Raw genomic sequence first — 20,602 nt, forward strand, 5'->3', positions numbered from 1 at the left:
TTCGTGAAACACCCGTTATGAACTAACTAATACCTCCTCTTCATCAGCTGGTAGGTAGTCTGCTACGCATTTACCTGACAGTATCCTGCATGCAGCTGCATTGACCTTCCCCTTCCCTCCCCCTCTCCCCGACCATTGCTCTCGCCCGATCTTGTGGTTATGGTTGGGCGTTGTTTACTTTCCGCAAGTATCATCCGCTTCAATGGCACACGAGCAAGCTAGGCCGCCTCGAAGCGCAAGCCCCTTAACTGTGGTCCGTGCGCAACTCAAGAAAGCGGGGTAGGTAAGGTAAGCAACAGAGCGGCAACGAAGCAGCAACAAACAAAACATCAAGCCGCCGAGTAAATTTATCGACCAACAGGGCCGTCGGTGGCCGAATCGATGACCTGCATTGGCTGTGGTAAATAAACTTAATCAAAGCACAATAGTATTTGCCACGGCAACGAGAAGATAAGCTACGAACTTATTAATATTGAGGCGTTGAAGAGGGACAAGGGAAAGGAAGGGAAGGGAAGATGTTGTCGAACCCGGATTTTGGGTTTGGTACTAGTGCCTTGGAGGCGGCGAGGGTGTTTGCGGAGGAGATTAGAGGGAAGTGTGGTGAGTTTGTTGGTTTCTTTGGTTCCTCCTTTGGTTTTGTTTTGTTTTGATTTGGAGCCGAGATGCAACCTTCAGTGTCTTGTAGAGTTTTGTTCCAGGCTAGCTGAGTGGGGTAACTAAGTCGGCTCTGTTGGCTATCCCTGGTAGCTTTCGTTTTTTTTTTTTTTGGCTGTTTCTGTTGTCCTGTTGTTGTACTGGTTGAGTGGTCGTCGTGGGGAATTGAGTTTCAAGCGAAGCCTTTGTAGTCTGCTCGGCTCGACAATTCTAATTGGAAATGTTAATCAGGGTAGACAGATAAATTGTTCAGTGTGTTCCGCAAGTGCCAGGACTCAGCGAGTAATGGCCTAAGTATGCTTATTGCTACCATGAAGTAATGGTTGGCTACGGACCTTGTTCTTGGCTTTGATCCTATGAATTAAAGGTCTTCTGTTAGGCTTATCAGGCGATTTTCTATGGTGTTGATTTCATCCTGTGATAAGTGAGACAGCGAGCGAGGATATGATCAATCAGAGAAATCAATTGATTCATTTGGTGTTTTACCTGCTTGATATCAGATTGCTATGATATCTCTACGTAATTGTGCTTCAAGTCGTTTCTGTTGACACTATTTCATATTTCATATTTTATAAGCTAGATCCATGTCAAATATCAGCCGTCGGTTCTTTTTTAAATTCATATACAGACTGGATTTCGGCGATTCGAAACTCTCCTACAATCAAGTAGAGAAACAAGCTGACAGTACCTCCAAACAAAGTCGTAATCACAGGGATCTCCCCCTCCTCAATCGGCTCGGGCTTAGCTATGGCCATCGCCTCTCGTACGTATTTGGCTACAAATCACTCCTCTTGGCGAGCCTCTTTACAATTTAATCAAAAACTGCCTTCAATACAAATATGATTGGATGTTATGTTGACCTCCTTCTAATCATAGAGTCTCCATCCCTCCTCATCCTCGCCTCCCGCACCCTCACCAACATCCACACTGTCACCTCCTCCATTCACGCCCTCTACCCCACCGTGCCCGTCAAAGCAGTAGCTCTCGACTTATCAAAACATGCTAGCGTACGATCCGCTGCCAAAGAAATTCAAACCATCATTGGCAAAGGAGAAATCGATGTTCTATTTAACAATGCTGGGATCAATATTAGTTGGAGAGAGTTGACTGCTGATGGATATGAGTTACAGTTTGCTACCAACCATCTTGGTGGTTTCTTATTGACCAGCCTCTTGTTACCTTTGATGCTCAAATCTCAATATAAGCCATTCTCAGCAACCTCGATATCCGGTAGCTCCAGCCCCCAAAAGAGAATCATCAACACGACCTCCGAAGCCCATCGCATCTCACCCATCCGGTTCTCAGATCTGCATCAAACGCCTGGGGCAAAAATCCCGCCGGAAGAACAGCCCAGAAGAGGTATGCCGAAAGGTGTATTGCGTGGTGAGGGTGGATATGAACCGGCTGTTGCGTATGGGCAGAGTAAGACTGCGAATTTGTTGTTTAGTGTGGAGGTGAATCGGAGGTTTAGGGGAAGGGGACTGGGGAGTTGGGCTGTGAGTCCTGGTAGTAAGTTCCTTACCTCTCTCAAAGCTCTGACTTTAACCCTGGACTACTATCTTCCGAGTTACTTCTTATTGTAATACTCTTGGAATTGGGAATTGTTTTGAAGATTTCCGTATGACACACGAGGTTAGAGGTGATATTGATGGACTAATAGACATCATGACGAACCTCGTCCGAGGAGCGGATGAGCAGATGATGAAAGGTATGCTCTCGGGCATACCCAATTCCGAATGGAAGACTGTGGATCAGGGGGCAGCTACACTCGTTGTTGCTGGATTTGATCCACGGCTGGATGGTACGTCTCTCTCCTTCTACTTTAACGTCGATCCCAACCTATGCTCCACGTGTCACAATATCCACCTTGAAAATTTAATGAAGAAGAGGAGACGCGAAATGGGATGACTGACTCGGGACACAGTGAGTGATGGTGTATATCTGGACGACTGTCAGATCAAGAAGCCGTCAAAATGGGCATCGGATCCGGTTGTGGCGGAGAGGCTGTGGAAAGTGAGCGAAGAGATGGTAGGCGAGGGCAGCGATCTAGAGACCTTGAACGGGAATCAAAAGAAGGTCAATGGAAGCCGGATTTGAGCATATATCGATTGAGGTGAAAGAATGTGAATGGAGCAATCCGTTGTCAGCAAGCGAGGTTTCGAGGCTGAAATACTCTCGGAATTGACTCTTAGCTCCGAGAAGAAAGAGTTTCAGTGATGCTTTCACATTTAATGAATAGCCCGAATATATAGCAGTGATATTTTGGCGGTGCAACAGCAGTATACTCAAGTTCTGTCACCCCACTATAGAAATACAATAGGATTTTTTTCTTCAAGCCGACTCCCTGGATGCTGGTGATTTGCCAAACCCAGCTTCATTCCGACAGTGCGGAGCAAGCACATGTTATACCTTATCAATGTTTGGCTGGAGTTAAGGCGGCTCTTGGCACTTGAATCTAGATTCTCAGGATTGATATTTCGTAACAATGATAGCTGAGCCACGCGACCATTGATGTTGACATCAAAGGCTGGAAGTGGTCGAATACGGATGGGACTTCTTCCTCGTGTGACTGTTCTTGACTAGATATGAGGGCCGACGCCAAGCTCTTTTTCTTGAGAACAATCAAAGACCTGAGTAATTAATCCATAAATATGTCTTTTTCTATCCTTATCTGAACCTAGGACCTGATATGAATCTCTTTGTTCCCATATCAGTATATTTCATTAATGTTCAGCCAAAAAAAAGTTGTCAAGAGATAGGCGACTTTCTCTGCTTCTCTCGCACCCAAGAAACTGCTAAACATCTAGAAAAGATGGTTCAAATGACTAGGTGAATTACTCAGGCAGTAGCGACCTCTATCGATTTTTCTTCGCTTCGTGGGATTTGTTTTCTCCTTTTGTTTACCCTTTTCGCTTCCCCTTGCATTTAGCGAGCATGGCGCACCCCATCGTTTCTGTCGCTCACCTCAGCAGCACTACAAAACAGACTGGAGCAATGTCACGGGGAGAATGAGGTCATGCTACTTTCGGTTGCCATGGTGTGCCTTATATTGATAGGCTTCTTTGCGCTGAGCAGACTCAAGTAGTAGAAACTTGTCTTCGCTTATATCATCGGGAAATTGCTCGCTTGGACTAACAGATGTTGAGCGGTTCTCATTTCATAGGAATGATTAAAATTGGTTGCTGAGAGCAGATAGATGCTCTAGCCTTTTCTATGGCTTTGTAGCTGTTACCGCTATCTTTTCCGCTCCAATCAATTTGTTGTGGAAGACGAGCAAAATAAAATTCTAGTTAAATCCGCCTCCAACTCTGTTCACCTTGAAGCTTATGAGTTCCTGGCTAGACTAGGTAATTTACATGAGAAGTGAATTGCCTTTGTCAATCTGACAACACGCTCTCGCTTAGACATATTTTGGTTGCGCGTCGCACGATGGTTTACCATCGTTTCTCAACATCCTGATCTTGATTATACACACCATAATGAAACAGATCCCAATCTAAACTTGCTTGGACTCTGGCCTGTGCAAACCCATTTCAAGTAGTAGCGGCAGGAATTATGTACACATGGCCAAAATAGTCGTTGCCGCAACCTCGTTTTATGCACGCCGCAGAAGTATTTATTTGACTTTCGATTGACAAATATGCATGTAATACTCACAGCAGGCCAACCCCGGCAATGCACACCATCTCAGATCTCAAATCTCAAATCTCAAACTCAACGCATCCCTCACAGAATACTCCATGTTCACTGCATCTAAATTTACTATCTCGCCCGATATTGTCGTTAGGAAAGCCATCGTCGGCTAAATCCCCCACTATCACCCGCCACTTCCAGCCGATAAAACGATACTAAGATCTACTTTCGCGGAACTTAAATTTACTCGACTGCCCTGGCAGTTATCGTGGTGCGGCTTTCTAAAGTATGCACTTTGCATCAGAAGCTAGAATCTGGACCGAGCTGAGGGGTATGCAAAGGGCGTGCTATGAGTTTGACGAGTAGTTCAAGTTAATTGATGCCGAGCTTGATGGAGACTTCGGGACAGATCCTTCATCATTCGGCAGATAGGAAGTACGAAGTACATACTTTCTATTTAATGTGTCACTCAAAGCGCTGCTTTAGCCGTTTGCTTGAATACCCATTGGCGCGGAATGTCATGATATCCTGAAATCACTTAAGTTATAACATACACAGAGAATAGAGAAAAATAGCAAATAGAGCTGTAGGTGGCGTATTGAGGGATGGCTTTTCTATAAGCTTCTTGTAAGATGTAGTAAGCGTTCGTTGAGGTCGCTGAGGGACCGGAAAGTGGATGATGGGATGGATTGGACGCGCCAGAGAGGGTTTTCCATGTGACAATGAAGATTTCTGCATTCTGGCTAGAGAAAGTTTACTCTCCTGCAGTAGTCATTCTCCTAGTCGGACTACGATGAGATATGTCGCTTGATACGTCGGTCAAAGGAGGATGTTTCTTGCAGATTCGGGGACATGGAATCGTGAATCGTCGGGACTGCTGATTTAAGTTCTGCTTGCAGACAGGTGAAGGAGGGCTAACATTTATGAATCGGTTTGGGACGGTTTTCAGGGCTCAGCTCCTCGATCCCTTCTAAAGGAATAATATCCGTGTCCATGCATATCCAGACGTAGTTCTCGGTACATTCATTACCCGCTCGGGTCTTTCAACGCCGGCCGTGATACCCTTATGTTAAAACGGTGACCCGTACCTAGCCTAGAATACCAAGTGTTGAGTGTAGCAGAAAAAGATGAACGGCTGCCTTGGCGCACGGTTGGATCCCGCCGACGTTGATTATGAACCTCCGAGAGGTATTGGCTTTGGAGAACCCTTACATATCTCGATCACTAATTGCAACTTTCCATAAGTGACTCATTTCAGGGTTTTGGACATGCCACTGTTGTTTCCGTGTCTTGGGTTTGATGTTCAGATGATCCATAAACTTTATCTTCCAGCACTAAAACTTACCAACGTAAGACGGCTGCTACAAAATGTCAAGTTGAGACCTGTTTCGCTAACAGGAGCACACCCATATTGATTTTCTGCTGTTCGATCGAGAGCAGACCACATAGAAAGGACGAAGTTGATCGACAGATCTTATTAATACACTGGTCTCTATGGACCTCTAGCGAGTGTTGATACAGCCATCCATATAATCCAAGAATCCATTAGTTGTCCATTCGCCCTGATATCCTTTCCTGAAAACGCCTTAATGTACACTTTTGGCACCAATACTCATTCTGCAATCATAATGCAACGCAAAGCTCCCATCCAGTCACCCTCAGCATTAACCTAGAAGAAAAAACGAACCACTCCCATTCCAATGACCTTAGACACAATAACAACGGGCTGATCTTATGAATGTGATGCATCCATCCCATCTAATCTGTTTTCCCGGAAACCTCCATCCCCAACGCCAAACCTAGCCACAAACAAATTATCTGGAGAAATTACGTGACCGCATTACAATCTGTGGGTGAAGAGCCTCTAGATCTTGGGTGTCTAAACGGACTTAGCCTCGTCTCGACCTCGATACTCTCGTCGAACACTAGGTCTGTACCGAATAAACTGGCGTGATTGAAATCCAACCAGACAATCATTCTTCTCAACAGCCCTTCGAGCCCCAAGCCGTCCAGTCCTCCTCTCATTCGCACCATCTTCGCTAGACCGGCCATGTGCATCTGAAACAGCTCCGGGTGGCCAAGGAAAGACTCCAAGATGGATAGACAAAGTACAGCACCGATTGTCTGATCAGTCTTGCAATCCTCTTTGTTGGAGAGCGTGGCGTTGATGGATGAGATTGCTTTTTGGCGGATTTCAAGCAAGGCTGGAGCATCGAGAGGGAGCTGACGACGTGCATGAAAAATAGAACCTGCCAGTGTGAGAGCTGCGTAGAAAGTCGTACTGCTCATCATGACCAAGGGGAACCAGACAGTCCTGAGACGAAACACTTTGCCTGGCTCGGATACTGCTGGGGTGTCGATTAAAATTTGGGTTATATCTGGCACGTATTAGCATTTTCCGTCCTAACTCGACCACGAGATGTGTGCCTGTACTTTCGTAACAGTCATAAAGAGAATGCAGCTTACAAAAATTCAGTATGGGTTCGTAGGCAGGATTCCAAGGCACGGGGTAAGAACTGAAAGGATCCGCTCTTATCCTACGGAAGGTGGTATCCGGCTGGTAGGCAACATTCCATTCAGTAACCCATTCTGGCTTCTCCTCAGCAGGAGTTGTTTGAGCAGTGGATGTCGATTCGGAAATCGTCGACTGGCTGGACTCATGCTTGAGCATCACTGGGGACCTAGTCTGATCTCTTCGCTTCCAACCCCGCCTTCTCGTGCCGCCCATCTCAGCCTCATCGTTGTCGTTTTTGTGATGCTGGTAATAAGCCACTGCAGACCTGACCTCTCGCTTCTTGGACCGAGACTTGGTTTCCTTGGGGTCATTAATAGTGATGAAGCTGTAGGTTGGTGGTTTGGGAGGTGGTGCGTGACGTTCTGGTGGAGCATCGGGATCCATGCTTCTAACGGGAAGAACGAAACCCGGACGTGAGTTGCGAAGTAACGAAGCTGCTCAAGAAGCTGGCCATCGACTCTCCCGACGTAGAAGCGTCTAATAACGTTGACGACCGGGAAAAGAGAGAGAAAGAGAAGATTGATGGAAGGTTGGGGGTGAGGATGAGAAAGAGGAGAAGTCGGAGGTATTTCCGGAACCACAAGCGGTACCTGGCGTTAAGGTCAACAGCTGTCGGAAAATACTTCTTGTGCATGTCCTGTATGCATGCATGGATTACATCCTCTGGCGCCAACGAGATCGGGGGGTCTTGACCGATGCATGAAATCTTCAAGCTGCTCTGTTCTGTAGTGAACTTAGTAGGAGCACCAGGGAGTAGTGGTGCTGCACGCACAATTACGCAAAAGGATTGCGGCTAGATGGGAAGCTCAGGGTCCTGGTTGTCTCTTGTGCCTTGGGAGTGGGGACTCGGGGAACTGTTGAACCTGCTAGTCGACACTTCGGGTTGGATCCGCATGAAACTTAGTCCTATTATTGAACCGTGGTGTCCAGTAGTGTGAAGCCGATTAGAGCCCAAGGAGGAGGCGTCTAGTTAAGAAGAGGGGTCAGCAGCTAGTCAAGACTCTTGTTGCTGATCTGGTTGCGATGCAGCTGAACGCCGTCGATGTTTGTCACTTCTCTGAGAACAAAATATTGTCTACAATGGGCTCGGGAATGATACTGGTACTTTGCCTGAGAAGAAAATATCCCACGAGTTTCTTTGCAGTCCAGTAGATTGAGCCTCGAAATGAAAAGCTGAGCAAAAGAAACATGTGGAGAGAAACCCTGCCAACCAGATCTATTGTGCCGGGATGAGCGGTTGGGGGCCGTTATCTTGCAGATCTTAGCTTCAACATCGTCACTAGCCTTGAGTGTGTGCTGTAATGTTTAGCAATTATTACTTGAGTAGTGAGTTGAACAGAGCTTTGCGATGTGTTTGGGGTCATTCGACATCAACAACAAGAGAAATGATTAGACGATGATATGTTCATGTCAAGTTTGCCACCCAATAGCCAAGCGATCGTGATAGTCGCAAGTGAGCCATACTCGTATATTCCATACAAACTTTGAATTTAGTCCGTCAACAGATGCCGGGCCTGCCTCCGCAGCGGTGGTCTTTGTTTCTCCGTCTGCAGACTGTAGTCCGATCCAGGGCCACGGCTCGGGTTAAGAAGCTGTACCTGCTGCTAAGAAGCAGCTAGGAGTTTAGGAATATAGAAGTCGCAATTACGCAATGGAAGGGCCTGCGGGCGTTCATAGCTTCAAGTTCACAGCAGACGGCCCTGGAGCAGCGAGGCAGCATGAAGTCCCTGCGCGTGCATCAGATCTCTTGACAGTTTTTAGATCTGGCTACTGCCAGCCGACAGCGAATCACGGACCCCGGGCTGGCAGCGCTACTACGAAAAGTACTAGAATTAGATAGTTTGATGCAAGATCATAGCCCGCGGAACGTTAAACTTGGAGATTTAATTTGCAACCTGGAATGCTACTATCCCGTGTGCGCCGCGTGCGGTCCGCAGGGGGCGATTCTGAGGCCTCAAAACTTCAGCACTGGTCAGATCACAGCGTGCTCTGCGCTAAGCCCAGGCGCTTGATGAGCTAGACAGCCTTCTGCAGTCTTTGGAGGAGCTAATTGCGAGGTTAGGCCCACTGTCGCATCGTTGAAGTCCGTGCATCAGCAGCACAAGACAAAGGATAAGGAGGGCCGTCGAGGGACGCGGAGTTGACCTTAATTCGCCCCAGGAAACGAACCGATAGGAGGCTTAAGACATGTAAGATGAACTTGCGTTGGCAATTAAGCTCGAAGCCACGAAGAAGCCCGTGAAGAGATCCTTGTGAGACTTTCTGATCTATGTAGCTTGGAATAATATACAGACCGGACCCCAAGGCTTCCGTACGCCGAATAATGCAACGAATGCAAAGAACTTTTGTGGTATTTTCCCCTTCCATACGCCGAATGCTTTCCCACGCTTCCATGTCCTTTCCCTTTTACGCCCATTTTGAAAAATCAAGAGATTCTAACAGACTCTCCTCGCCAGTCCCGAGACCAACCTCAGTTTCAGCAGTGGAAAGTACCGATGAACGCTGCGAGGCTGGTTCAGGCGCTGTATTGATTAAGAAATTCGCAACTGAAGATCGTCGAAGACTACTGATGCTATCGCGGATGTTCACCCCGTTGGATGTTCCTGGAGGCGACGTGGCTGTCGTACTAGAACTCTTGGGTGTGTATCTCTCTTTTATTCGGTTAATCGCTTGCAATCTGCTTCGCCAGGATGACACATGCTCTCCTCCCTCTCGATTTGACCAGACCAGTGAGAAAACGGATGCGTTGAGGGCCAGTAAACGGATGAATCCAGGCAGCGCCGCTAGGCTCATGATTTTGGTCTCCGCAGCAGGTGATATCTCTGGGAACCCGGGCTTGCTCATGACCTGCACCTTGTAGAATGCATCATCTGCATGCATCTTAGATCTGAATCGCGTTGCAACGAATGACGCCCGAGACTCTGGTGTGATGACTATGTTCACATAGTTGAACTGCGATGGAAATGTGTCAAAGCGAAATGGAAGCCCAGAATTGTTGAAGATAATGTTGACGAAGTCGTTTCCAATGTGGCGTTTCTTGCCGATGCATTGAGGGTCTCTATCCAAATTCGTTGGCATCTGCGTCGTTACATGGAACACTATTTCTGCGACTCGATCACGCCAGCAGAAGGTGTATTTCCCATCGGAGTCGTATTCCTTGTCTAGGCCTTGAGTATTGAACTTGGCTCCCTGCAACTTGGTGAGTGTGCCGAGACGTGAGAGAAACTCGGTATAGTCACTACTGCCCTGTATGTTTGCAAGGATTTCGATCTCATTGGTTTGGTTCTCGCCAATGTATATCACTCCCACTTTGTGACCATCCACTGTAAAGAGTCGGTTAAATCCCTGCACGGCACGCTCCATATCTTCATTATTAGGCAATGGAATTGGCCGCGTAGCATCACCTATCTGAGGAATTGAAGCCGAGAGTTGAAGCAGAAGATGGCTCGGCAACTTAACATTTTCGTCAGAGAGGCGTCCATCCTTCATGACATCAGCAAGACCAGGGTCCTGATGAGGTGGCGGTCTAATGAACTTCTCTTGAATGATATAACAAGATGTACCGGAAGGTTGACGTTTAGTGATTTGAGCCCAATCACCTCGGGTCGCTTGCTCAACCGTGATCAGACTATTTCCGATGATCCACCTTTTCTTTTGAATCTCGCCAAAGATCTCTTCTGTAAAAGAAGGATCAGCGTCGGACTCATCAACATCTGCATAAGCTACTCTTTGCATGAAGTCCAGAGTGACCTGGGCTTGCTCATCGATTCTTTCCTTTCCGTTGATATCGGTTGAGACGAGATTCCTGGTGATCCAGCTAACCTGTCCAGCACGATCTGGGAGCTTCAAAGCAAGGAACCAGAAAATGATGACATGGTACGCTAATGCATACACATATTGAGGCAAGTCGTCTGATGTATTTGGCTCAAAATTGCTCTCTGCCATCCTTGATTCAGTCTGTCCGCGAGGATCAGGTGATGTTGTGGTGCTCCGGCCGAGAGGATTACTGTTGCGGTTACTGGAATCCTTCGCCTGCTGGTCACGAACATATTGTAGATATCGAAAGCATATTGCAAATACTATGCGGTACTCTTCCTCGCGGAAATTCACATAAAGATCTGGCAACCTCGCTAGACATGCCAGGAATTCGAGAATATGGATGGCCACATGACTCTGGGTAATTATCTGGGACATTTTCTGGAGGATGTGCACAAGAGATTTGCTTGTTGACCCAGGAAGCTCGTGGCAGCAGATGGAGAGTGCGTGGATACAGCACTTTGAGGTTTTCTCGCCGACACCTTGTAGGAATGTTCGAACAATCTCGCCTTGGTCGACCTTGGAGAAGTGACGATGATAACTCATAACCATGTTTAGAATCTGGAAGATACAGATGGCAACATCGGCTTTCCGCAGGCCAGATGACAAGGGCGGGTCGTAGTAGGTGCTGTTCTTGATTTGATCGCAAAGCAGCTCTCTCAAAGTCCGAATTTGCGGAATAGCGCCAACAAACAGAGCTTGGTTTGTCAACTGTGAAGCCAAGTGAACAAGGATGTAGCTGTAAACCTCCCAATCACAGCCATTCTTCATCAGGCTGATGATTGTCTCAAGGTATACACCAATGTTCAGGGCGGTCTGGGAACTGGTACTTAACGACGCTTCTTTTTCAGCAGCCTCAGTCTTTTCCACATTCTGAGATTTATCGTCGCCGGTCTCCATGATGGAATCTTCATTTTGTTGGGATTCTGCTCTCAGCCAAGATTTCAGCTCTGAACTAGCTTTCCCAGACGCGGGCTCGGGTAATGCATCCTGATCGGGACACATCCACATCTGAGGATGGTGGCGTTGCATTGTTCTCGTAAGACCGCTGGTAGACCGGAGTGGCTGCCGATTTGCTGGATGACCTTGACCGACCGATGTGCTCCTTAATATGCGAGAGCTATCTTCAGTTCGTGACGAGCGTTGTTGCTGAGCTGCTTCATCGATAGCTTGTTTTCTTGCAAGCGAGGCAGGAGTTCGGTAGAGAGTGGCTGCCAGTCCATCAGATTCCGTAAATGGCGTCAAGAAAATACCATTTGCCCAGTCCGCTCGTAATCTCGAGAGCATTTTTAATGCCGAGATTCGTGCATCAGTCTCGCATTCGTGAGACTTGGAGATCCAAATAAGTTCGTCATAGACGCGTAGAGCTTTGGCGCTCGAGCTGTCCATAGTCTTCATAAATATCAGAATGAGGCCTCTTGTGACAACATTTGACGGGGTCTGAATCAAAGTGTTAGACACAATCGAAGATGTAGGCCTACTGGGATTCATCAACCCCCGTCTAGAACCCGGGGGGGATCCAAGCGGTGATTGCAGGCGGTCACTTGTGATGCTTCCTCGAATCGCGTCCACTACGTAGGTGAATAGCGCTTCATCAGCCTTCTCCGCGACCGTCACTGCGAAAGCAACAACATTCTGCAAAATTGCAATGTCTTTCTCATCTCCAATATCATCGAGAATAGACATTACAAAGACTTGCACTGTATCCGGATCCTCATGTTCATCCATCATCTCGATCACCTCAAAGACATCGGTAATGGTTTTCAGTGCATGGAGGCGAATATGAGTTGGCTGAGATCGGTCTGTGAAGAACGCTGAAAGTATCATCTTGGTGTTTTCCTTCCAATCCAAGTCTGAGGGGTAGCAATAGCGGTATTCCATATAGTGGTCAATGACCAGCTTTGCGCACGATTCCGGGAGATGCTGGTGGACAGTGACGAAAAACCTGATACAATCCTCTTTCTGGAAGAAATCGATAGTGGCGAATTTAATAAGAAGTTCCTCAATACGCAGAATGATACTATACAAGGTCTGCGCCAAGTTAGTGGCCAGGCTTTGCTCGTTTGTATCTTCCTTGGCTAAAGGACTGTTGACACGAGAGCGGCTGATCAGTTGGCGTCCATCCGGGGTTTCTAGTGCACGCTGTGCACATTTGGTGACCACATCGAACATTAGAGACCAATCCTCTTCCATGACATTCACCTTGACCTCTTCACTGTCATCACTGAACAGAGATAGAATCAAGCGTAGGACGTCGTTCTCGACCTTCGTGTGTTCGACCTCCACAACATTCTCAAGTGCAGCGATAAGCAGAGTGAATGGAACAAGAGGATACCCATTCTTTCCGTCCTTGGCAAAAAGCTTCTCTAGAACAGACAGCGCCCCTCTAATCTCGCGTACCGTTTGTTTGCCATTGGATGCATCGACAGGTGGTTCTTGGAGAATGTTAAGCAGAATCCTGACTGTCTTCTGACCATTATGGGATTTGCAAAGGTTACTGATGGAACGCCATGCATCTGGTTGAACGTCAGTGACAAGGCAATGGATAGAACAGAGCACCTTGACACAGCCCAAGAGTTTTATGCTTGGAATATCACCATATGTGACGATCGCGTTTATGACGTTGATGCAGGCTTTCAGATCTCCTGATAGTGGCGTGTTCACACATATATATAGGACAACGTCGATAAGGTCGCCAGTAGTTTCCTCACTCGATACACTGAAACTGAACTTGATAACATCAACAATGAAGGCAAATAGGAGCGATAAGTTAGTCTCCTCGCCTAGAGGAGCTTTACTCTTTGAGGTCTTATTTTGACGACCCGCCTCTCTCCTAGCGGCAGAAGTCACTGAAAAATTGTGCTTCAACCAGGAAGTCAAGAGGGGCAGCGTTTCGTAATGAAACCCCGCGAGGTCCTTTCCATTTTTTGCCAATTCCACTAGGGATGCAAGCTGGAGGTGGAAGTCCTCGGGATTTGCTGGAGCAGTAAGAACATGGAAATAAAACAGTCGTTCTGGGTCCGTCGAGATGGTCTGCTGTACACAAGCAGTCAGGAGTTCGAAACCAGCGATGCGAGCCTCCCGAGGGTTCTTCGATTCGATAAGATCTCGACCCTGCTTGAATATACTAGTGACCTGCACAGCTCGTTAGCCACTTCCATTGGCCAGCACAATATCACATACTCCTGTCAATGGGTAATCTTGTACGGCGTGACGGAGGGCCTCTGCCGCTGCCAGTCGTTCTCCCAGAGGATTTCCATGCTTCAGTTGTGCATAAAGGTGTTCGTAATCGGGTGGTCCGCCATATGTCGCCGGTTGCACGTAGAGGGCCGTAGGCAGAATATTTGTGCCATTTAGGGATGTTGGAGAGCTAGGGTTTGGGTTCTTCGCCGATCTGTTTCCAGTCAAGCTCTTGAATACGCTGGCAAAGCCGCTTGTTGATTTCGGCTCTGGCGTTTGGGCTACGTCTCCAGCCGCCGGAGACATAGAAACTTGAGGTTGCGGTACAAGATGATGGGGCAATTCTGTTCCAAGGCAGAGTTAGCTACAGTCGCTAGGTCCTTTCTACGTGGCATAGTCGTAGTGTGGAGGAAGAGGGGTTGGCCAAGCTGTGCTCGACGAACTATCTGCATAGCAGACTTACAAATATGCGATTTGTAGAGCTCTGAGGAAGCAGAAGGTGCGAAGATCTATCTTACTCACATACAATCCAGCACACTTACGTGTGCCTGTGAGACAAATCCAGCACTGCTCGCAGTAGCATATCAGACAGGTGCTGATAAGCCCAGTCAACGGCGACGATGTTAGCCTATTTCGGTTGCCGCAGTTCCATGAATGTCAATAAATTTGTCTGATCTGGATCACCGAACTTCGATGGGAGGAAGAAAATTGGCGAAGAGAATTGTCGCAGGAGGGAGAGTGAGATGTGGTTACGGGAAGACGTCAATTGTCTTTGAGGTGAGCTTCGTCTGGGTCAGCTGGCAGCAAGATCCCTGCTCGACTAGGCAGGCGACCCCTCAATATTGTCAGTCGATCTGGACACTTTGGAAAAATTGACGAACGGAGAGACAGAGGCTGTGAGGGGCTACGAAATACCTCAGATGTACTTTTGGTAAAATCCAACATGGTCGAATTCGCAATTCCCCTTCGGCTTGCAGCGGTTGTCTTGTGTCCCTGTTTCTGTACCCTGCCAATTTCCCTGCGCCGGGCAAACATATTTTCGCCCCGAAGATCCACCTCGAAAAGATCTTGCTTAATGATTGGCGCGATAACGAGGCGGAACGGACCTGCCTCCTGAGCCTCAAGTGTGACTGACGGTCTACTTGGGATTGTCAAGACATGGATCCCTTCAAACTCGCGTGCGATTTGTGTCAACGACCACTTATGTTGACTTGAATGCCAGAGAATACCTTCATTTATATTTTTCCAGATCCTTTCCCCACGTACAGTACTCGAAACAGGAATGTTAGTGTGGATAATCCACAACGACTGGGCTAGTGAATAAATTGAGTACACTCTTTAAAAATCCTTTCTCGACGTGGCTTGCTTGTTCACTGCACTAAAAATCTGGCTGCTGGCTAGATGACCAGCCGAGTTGGCTTCTCTATTTGTTTCTCCCTTGCCTCTCTTAATCAAATACAAGATCTGGCCTACTACCTCAATTTCATGACCACTCTTTCAGTGGGATAACCGTACCTATCAACCTCTCAAAGTTGAAATCTATGAGTGGCTTGCTGGGATAACATTCACAAGGAACTTGGCTGTAGGGTGAATGCCTTTGAATTCTCCTGGACTTCAGCGATATTACATTTTCCTGGCGTGCTGGAAAGATTTAGCAACATGTTTACTATTCCGAACATGGGTTAGGAAGAGAAAACAAGTTTCAACTCTGTAGATATAAGGCTGTTCAGGGCCTATGGTAGCCAGGTTCAAGAAACGCACTCTAGTTCATCCAAAATCATGCCGAGGAAGAATCTAACAAAGTAGCCTCTGCTGCATGGCATGCACACATCGTAGTGACCAATGCTAATTGATAGATCCATGTCATTATGATGAAGTGACGAAGGAGTGGGGCTGTACACCCTGAAGGAGATATTAGAGCGATTTAGTGATAGAGTTCGCGACTCCGTACTTCAGAAAAGTTGCCTATTCGGGAAATCTTGCCAAGGAAGCGTCGTGTCTTTAGAAAACCTTGATATCCCTACTTGTGAAGTACATAGTTAACACCCTTGTAAAGTGATAATCCAAAGTGAAGTTGCGAAGTCCGAATCATGTACTTCTGTGTATTTTGTAAAACTGACTCGATAAAGAAGCCTATTATTTAGGTACAGTAACCAATAGTATAAGAGATTTGAAAGAGTATCTCAGGGGCTGAAACGACAACTATAACTTAGAGCTTATAAACTGAAATATTCATAACTAAATGTTCAAATCTGAAGAATATGCAGGTTCTGCACAATTGTCAAAAAAGGGTATAGCGGCAAACTCAGTTCATGTGAAATGCGCAGTCACTAAATCGCTCTATTGTGTACGAAGAGAAATATCAAGTAAGGGAAATCGTTCGCATACTCAAGATTGCCAACAAACTGGGTAAACATATCATCAAAAGGTATGGCCAGAAGGATCGATACAGACAAGTTGTTAGTTCTAATCCAAGATAGATGCCATTAGAGTTCTAATCTGAAACCTAAAGTCTGACTGAGGCAAAGCTCAAAGAAGCATGTGCATCAGTAGTGTTTGGCTACTTAGATTTTATATGAGAGATACCTGGTTTCAAGCTGAATCACAGGAGCAATTAGCACTTCTGACCAACGACTTGCTAGTTTTTTCGCAAAGGGCAAGAGAGCAGAAACGAGGCAGGTAGAGAGATTCGGCTAGCAAGTTGAACAAGAAGAGCAAATGTAGCTAGTGGGATATTATCATAAAATGAAGGCCACCTAGCAATAATTGTGTTGCAAATGATGGTCGCATAGAAAGAAGATCGAGACGAACAGTCAGTCATTCAACCAACCTCAGCCTGAGAAAGTACATCTATTCCAACGGCGCATGCCCGGTAGCAGACATTGCCAATTGGGTGCGTAGCGTGCCTTGGGAGTCCTATATTTGTTACAGATATATGTCATAAGTTTGTCGGTCCACCATATCCCTTGCACAAGAGACAATGTTTCTGGCACTGAGCCTAGGAATGGCTAGAGAATGGCAAGTCGTCGACCCCCAAAAGAGGATGGAGCGGATCATGTGACGCGATGGATGTGTACCACCAATCCCAAGCCCTCGCCTAGAAGTGGGTCCGATCTATTCTGGCCGCACACTCAGAACTTCAAACTCGTCGACGGGAATTTCGCGACTTCAACACCACAGCAATTCGAGTCGACCACAACCGCCACCATGGGACGGTAAGCTCTCCCTCCTCATATACTGGCATTATTGTATCGAGAGTTGGATATGCTCGCGTCTCCGATGCTGCGAATCCCTCGCCTTTCCTGGAGTCCGGTTGCTAACGTCGTCGACGCTCAGGGTCATTCGAAATCAGAGAAAGGGCCGTGGCTCGATCTTCACAGCAAACACCAGATTGAACAAGAACCCAGCTCAATTCCGCCAGCTCGATTATGCGGAGGCTCACGGTTACATCCGAGGGTACGTCTGGGAAATCCTTGGGGGGCATTTGGATGGCTTCAGTTTAACCGACGATTCCTCCTACGACTTTCTACCCTCCACAACTGCTCGAACATAGCTGACAACAATAAAGCGTTGTGAAGAACATCATACACGATCCCGGGAGAGGAGCACCGTAAGTTCTCGTCAATTTTTCCATTTTCCTCGATTTTGACGGTTCAGAACAAACGCTGACTTGATCCAATTCTCAGGCTCGCTCGCGTCGTTTTCCGTGACCCATACCGATTCAAGCTTCACACCGAGACTTTCATCGCCAACGAGGGAATGTGAGTTATACGTCTGGGAGAATAATGGGGTAGGAGAAGGAAATTGGGCTAATACAGTCTAGGTACACTGGTCAATTCATTTACGCCGGAAAGAACGCTGCTCTGACCGTCGGAAACATTCTCCCTCTCGCCAGCATCCCCGAAGGAACCGTTATCTCGAACGTTGAGAGCAAGGTTGGAGACCGTGGTGCGTTGGGACGTACTTCCGGAAACTACATCACTGTTATCGGACACAACCCAGATGAGGGCAAGACCCGTGTCAAGCTCCCATCTGGCGCCAAGAAGGTCATTGCAAGCAATGCCCGTGGTATGATTGGTATCGTCGCAGGTGGTGGACGTACCGACAAACCATTGATGAGTACGATATGACGCATGTTTTTATGGCTTGGACATTTTCTGACTCGCATGCAGAGGCGTCGCGTGCTAAGCATAAGTTCGCTGTCAAGCGCAACTCTTGGCCAAAGACTCGTGGTGTTGCCATGAACCCCGTCGACCATCCTCACGGAGTATGTACCTTCATTTCTAGACGGAGAAAAAATATACTAACCAACAATAGGGTGGTAACCATCAACATATCGGTAAGGCCTCGACTATCTCAAGATACGCTGTCCAGGGACAAAAGGCTGGTCTTATCGCTGCTCGGAGAACTGGTCTGTTGCGCGGTACTCAAAAGGTCAAGGACTAAAGGTTTTGATCAATGGGATTGTTTTTTGCTTCGGATTTGCTGGTTTCGCAATGAATGTAACCTGAAAGGAAGGAGCATTGCGAGAATGGAATGAATTCATAAATCATCTGCCCTGTCTAAACGGATCGTGAGGAAGTGATCTGGCATATAGGCATGATTTAACTCCAATCGTCCCAGCCAGCCGGCAGTGGCCATCTGAGAGGGCACGTCTACACGACTTCAGGAATCCACATCGAAGTGGCCAGTGCCAGTGGTATCAGTCTTAGAGCTCGAAAATGTGAAGTGAAGTATACCTGCGAGTGGGTTCTACAGTCCTTGAGGATAATCTATCGAGTGTGGAACCTCCGCCTTGACCGGGTTGTGAGATCCAAATCATTCATAGGGAAGTCCGCCAGGAATGAACGACAACCCAGAGATACTCGCCGAAGTATTATTTAAGGGCTGGGCGGGAACGAGTGAGGATTACAACAACATTTTGCATAGGAAAGGTTTCGAAACGAAAAGCAGAATCAAACAAGCTTTGCTTTGAGAAGCCGTTATCCAGAAAATATCCACACGTCCATAGTTGTTGTAGATTGGATTAGTTGCTGTATTGTCATAGAGTTTCGAGAGTAGTGTATGCCTTCAACTTAGTCGCCAAAATTACACTTCGGCGAATTATTTTTCACAGAGACTGTCTTCCTCTTCACATGTGGCACTCAAGACACAACCGTTAGGTATGGCTTGGCAGGTCGCACCCCGCCAAAACAGAATATCCACCTGCACACCGACCCCACCATTTCAAACATCTCTTCACTCTTCTCTCCCAAACCAAACCTCACGAACCAACCGCCAAAAAAATAACAATCATGGCTGCCAACACCGAGTTCGCGCTCCTCTGCTTAGAGAATCCTCTGCTTGGTAAGTCAATCTCTCTTTAGAAAACTCAATTGCATTCATACCAGCTACTTTTTTCAATACCCCTCACTTCAGCAACAAAATGGAAGATATATCCCCAGACTTCTCATATATACAGCAATTGCTCATCGATGTGTCTGAATAAATGTACTGACCACTTTCTAGATATCCAAGCAGTAGGTAACCCGGCCCTCCTTGAGAAATACAACCTGAAAGCCAACGATGCCATCCTCGCCGAAGAAAAGCACCTTGGCATCTACGAAGACCTCCTTAACAACTACTCAGCCAAACTCATCGCCGGTGGTGGCGCCCAGAACACTGCTCGTGGAGCACAATACATGCTTCCTCCCAACTCCGTCGTCTACCTCGGCGGTGTCGGTGACGACAAGTATGCGGCGATTCTCCACGACGCTGTCAAGACCGCTGGTCTACGAGTCGAGTACCGAGTCGATAAGAAGCAGCCCACAGGACGCTGCGGAGTCGTCATCACAGATCACAACCGCTCTATGGTTACAGATTTGGGAGCAGCGAACCACTATGATCTCGAGCACCTGAAGAGCCCTGAGGTGTGGAAGCTTGTCGAGGGAGCAACTACATACTTTGTCGGTGGATATCACTTGACTGTGTGCCCACCAGCCATCATGGCGCTCGCTGAAGAGGCAGCCGCCAAGAACAAGGCATTTGTATTCTCGCTATCTGCACCTTTCATCCCGCAATTCTTCAAGGATCCCCTAGATGCTGTGGCACCATACTGGGATTACGTTATTGGGAATGAGACTGAGGCATTGTCGTATGCTGAGAGCCATGGCCTTGAGACTAAGGATATCAAGGAGATTGCGAAGGCGTTGGCTTCGCTACCAAAGAAGAATGAGAAGCGCGAGAGAGTGGCTATTATCACCCAAGGTACTAAGCCTACTGTTGTCAGTGTTGGAGGAAAGGATGTTCAGGAGTTCCCTGTTCATGCTATTGACAGCAAGCTCATTAATGATACTACCGGTGCTGGCGATGCTTTCGCTGCTGGGTTCACCGCTGGTCTGGTCGCTGGAGAGAGCTTGGCTCAGAGCATTGATCAAGGTCAATGGTTGGCCAAGTTGAGCATCCAGGAATTGGGTCCTTCGTAAGTTCATCTTTTCTCTACTGCCCTCGTTCACTTCCAAAAAAAGAATGGGAAAGAAGGTCAGATGTCAATTTATTGCATTCTGGCTACACAGACTTTTCTCCATCTCGAGAAATTTCATGTCTTCCAAGAATTCGATCCCCGAAAGATAAACTAACGAACAACCGCAGATTCCCATTGCCTAAGCAGGCATACAAGCCAACCACTGCGTAGAACCCATGATTTTTTTTCCTTACGTGCATATATCTTCACCTAGAGATTTTAGACGGCGTTCAGTGGGGGAAAAAGGTTTCAACAACAACCAGGGAAGCGTCTAAAATCTGGTGGGATTTCGACGTCTAGTA

The 20,602-nt window shown here is 47.2% G+C and overlaps 5 protein-coding genes across 5 annotated transcripts; 3 read left to right on the plus strand and 2 right to left on the minus strand.

The window, feature by feature from the left end:
* The first annotated feature begins 155 nt into the window (after window positions 1-155).
* ONS95_013113 (uncharacterized protein) lies at window positions 156-2,989 on the plus strand. Its single transcript, XM_058506748.1, has 5 exons — window positions 156-600; window positions 1,355-1,417; window positions 1,531-2,163; window positions 2,315-2,455; window positions 2,579-2,989. The coding sequence occupies exons 1-5, from the start codon at window positions 516-518 to the stop codon at window positions 2,749-2,751; spliced, it is 1,095 nt and encodes a 364-aa protein (XP_058357478.1). The 5' UTR covers window positions 156-515; the 3' UTR covers window positions 2,752-2,989.
* Window positions 2,990-6,114: 3,125 nt separating this feature from the next.
* On the minus strand, window positions 6,115-7,186 carry ONS95_013114 (uncharacterized protein; the record flags this gene model as incomplete). Its single annotated transcript, XM_058506749.1, has 2 exons — window positions 6,115-6,665; window positions 6,721-7,186. 2 exons carry the CDS (start codon window positions 7,184-7,186, stop codon window positions 6,115-6,117), a joined length of 1,017 nt encoding a protein of 338 aa, XP_058357479.1.
* Window positions 7,187-9,208: 2,022 nt separating this feature from the next.
* On the minus strand, window positions 9,209-14,104 carry TSC2 (Tuberous sclerosis 2-like protein; the record flags this gene model as incomplete). Its single annotated transcript, XM_058506750.1, has 2 exons — window positions 9,209-13,753; window positions 13,802-14,104. 2 exons carry the CDS (start codon window positions 14,102-14,104, stop codon window positions 9,209-9,211), a joined length of 4,848 nt encoding a protein of 1,615 aa, XP_058357480.1.
* A 2,901-nt stretch (window positions 14,105-17,005) lies between these two features.
* Window positions 17,006-18,244, plus strand: RPL2A (60S ribosomal protein L2A; the record flags this gene model as incomplete). The annotated part of the gene is made up of 7 exons (XM_058506751.1): window positions 17,006-17,013; window positions 17,135-17,254; window positions 17,367-17,408; window positions 17,485-17,559; window positions 17,622-17,917; window positions 17,971-18,065; window positions 18,116-18,244. The coding sequence occupies 7 exons, from the start codon at window positions 17,006-17,008 to the stop codon at window positions 18,242-18,244; spliced, it is 765 nt and encodes a 254-aa protein (XP_058357481.1).
* An 848-nt stretch (window positions 18,245-19,092) lies between these two features.
* ADO1 (adenosine kinase) lies at window positions 19,093-20,471 on the plus strand (the record flags this gene model as incomplete). The annotated part of the gene is made up of 3 exons (XM_058506752.1): window positions 19,093-19,144; window positions 19,307-20,258; window positions 20,429-20,471. The coding sequence occupies 3 exons, from the start codon at window positions 19,093-19,095 to the stop codon at window positions 20,469-20,471; spliced, it is 1,047 nt and encodes a 348-aa protein (XP_058357482.1).
* Window positions 20,472-20,602: the final 131 nt, after the last annotated feature.

Source organism: Cadophora gregata (assembly GCF_030347475.1).
Source record: "Cadophora gregata isolate MNR1 chromosome Unknown scaffold_7, whole genome shotgun sequence".
Lineage (NCBI taxonomy): Eukaryota > Fungi > Ascomycota > Leotiomycetes > Helotiales > Ploettnerulaceae > Cadophora > Cadophora gregata.

What these genes read in the sequence shown, in the direction of transcription:
- ONS95_013113 (XM_058506748.1), top strand. Translation starts at nt 516, where the DNA reads ATGTTGTCGAACCCGGATTTTGGGTTTGGTACTAGTGCCTTGGAGGCG. An exon ending in GGAGATTAGAGGGAAGTGTG is followed by an intron (nt 601 to 1,354) that starts GTGAGTTTGTTG and finishes CTCCAAACAAAG; the next exon opens with TCGTAATCACAGGGATCTCC. An exon ending in AGCTATGGCCATCGCCTCTC is followed by an intron (nt 1,418 to 1,530) that starts GTACGTATTTGG and finishes TTCTAATCATAG; the next exon opens with AGTCTCCATCCCTCCTCATC.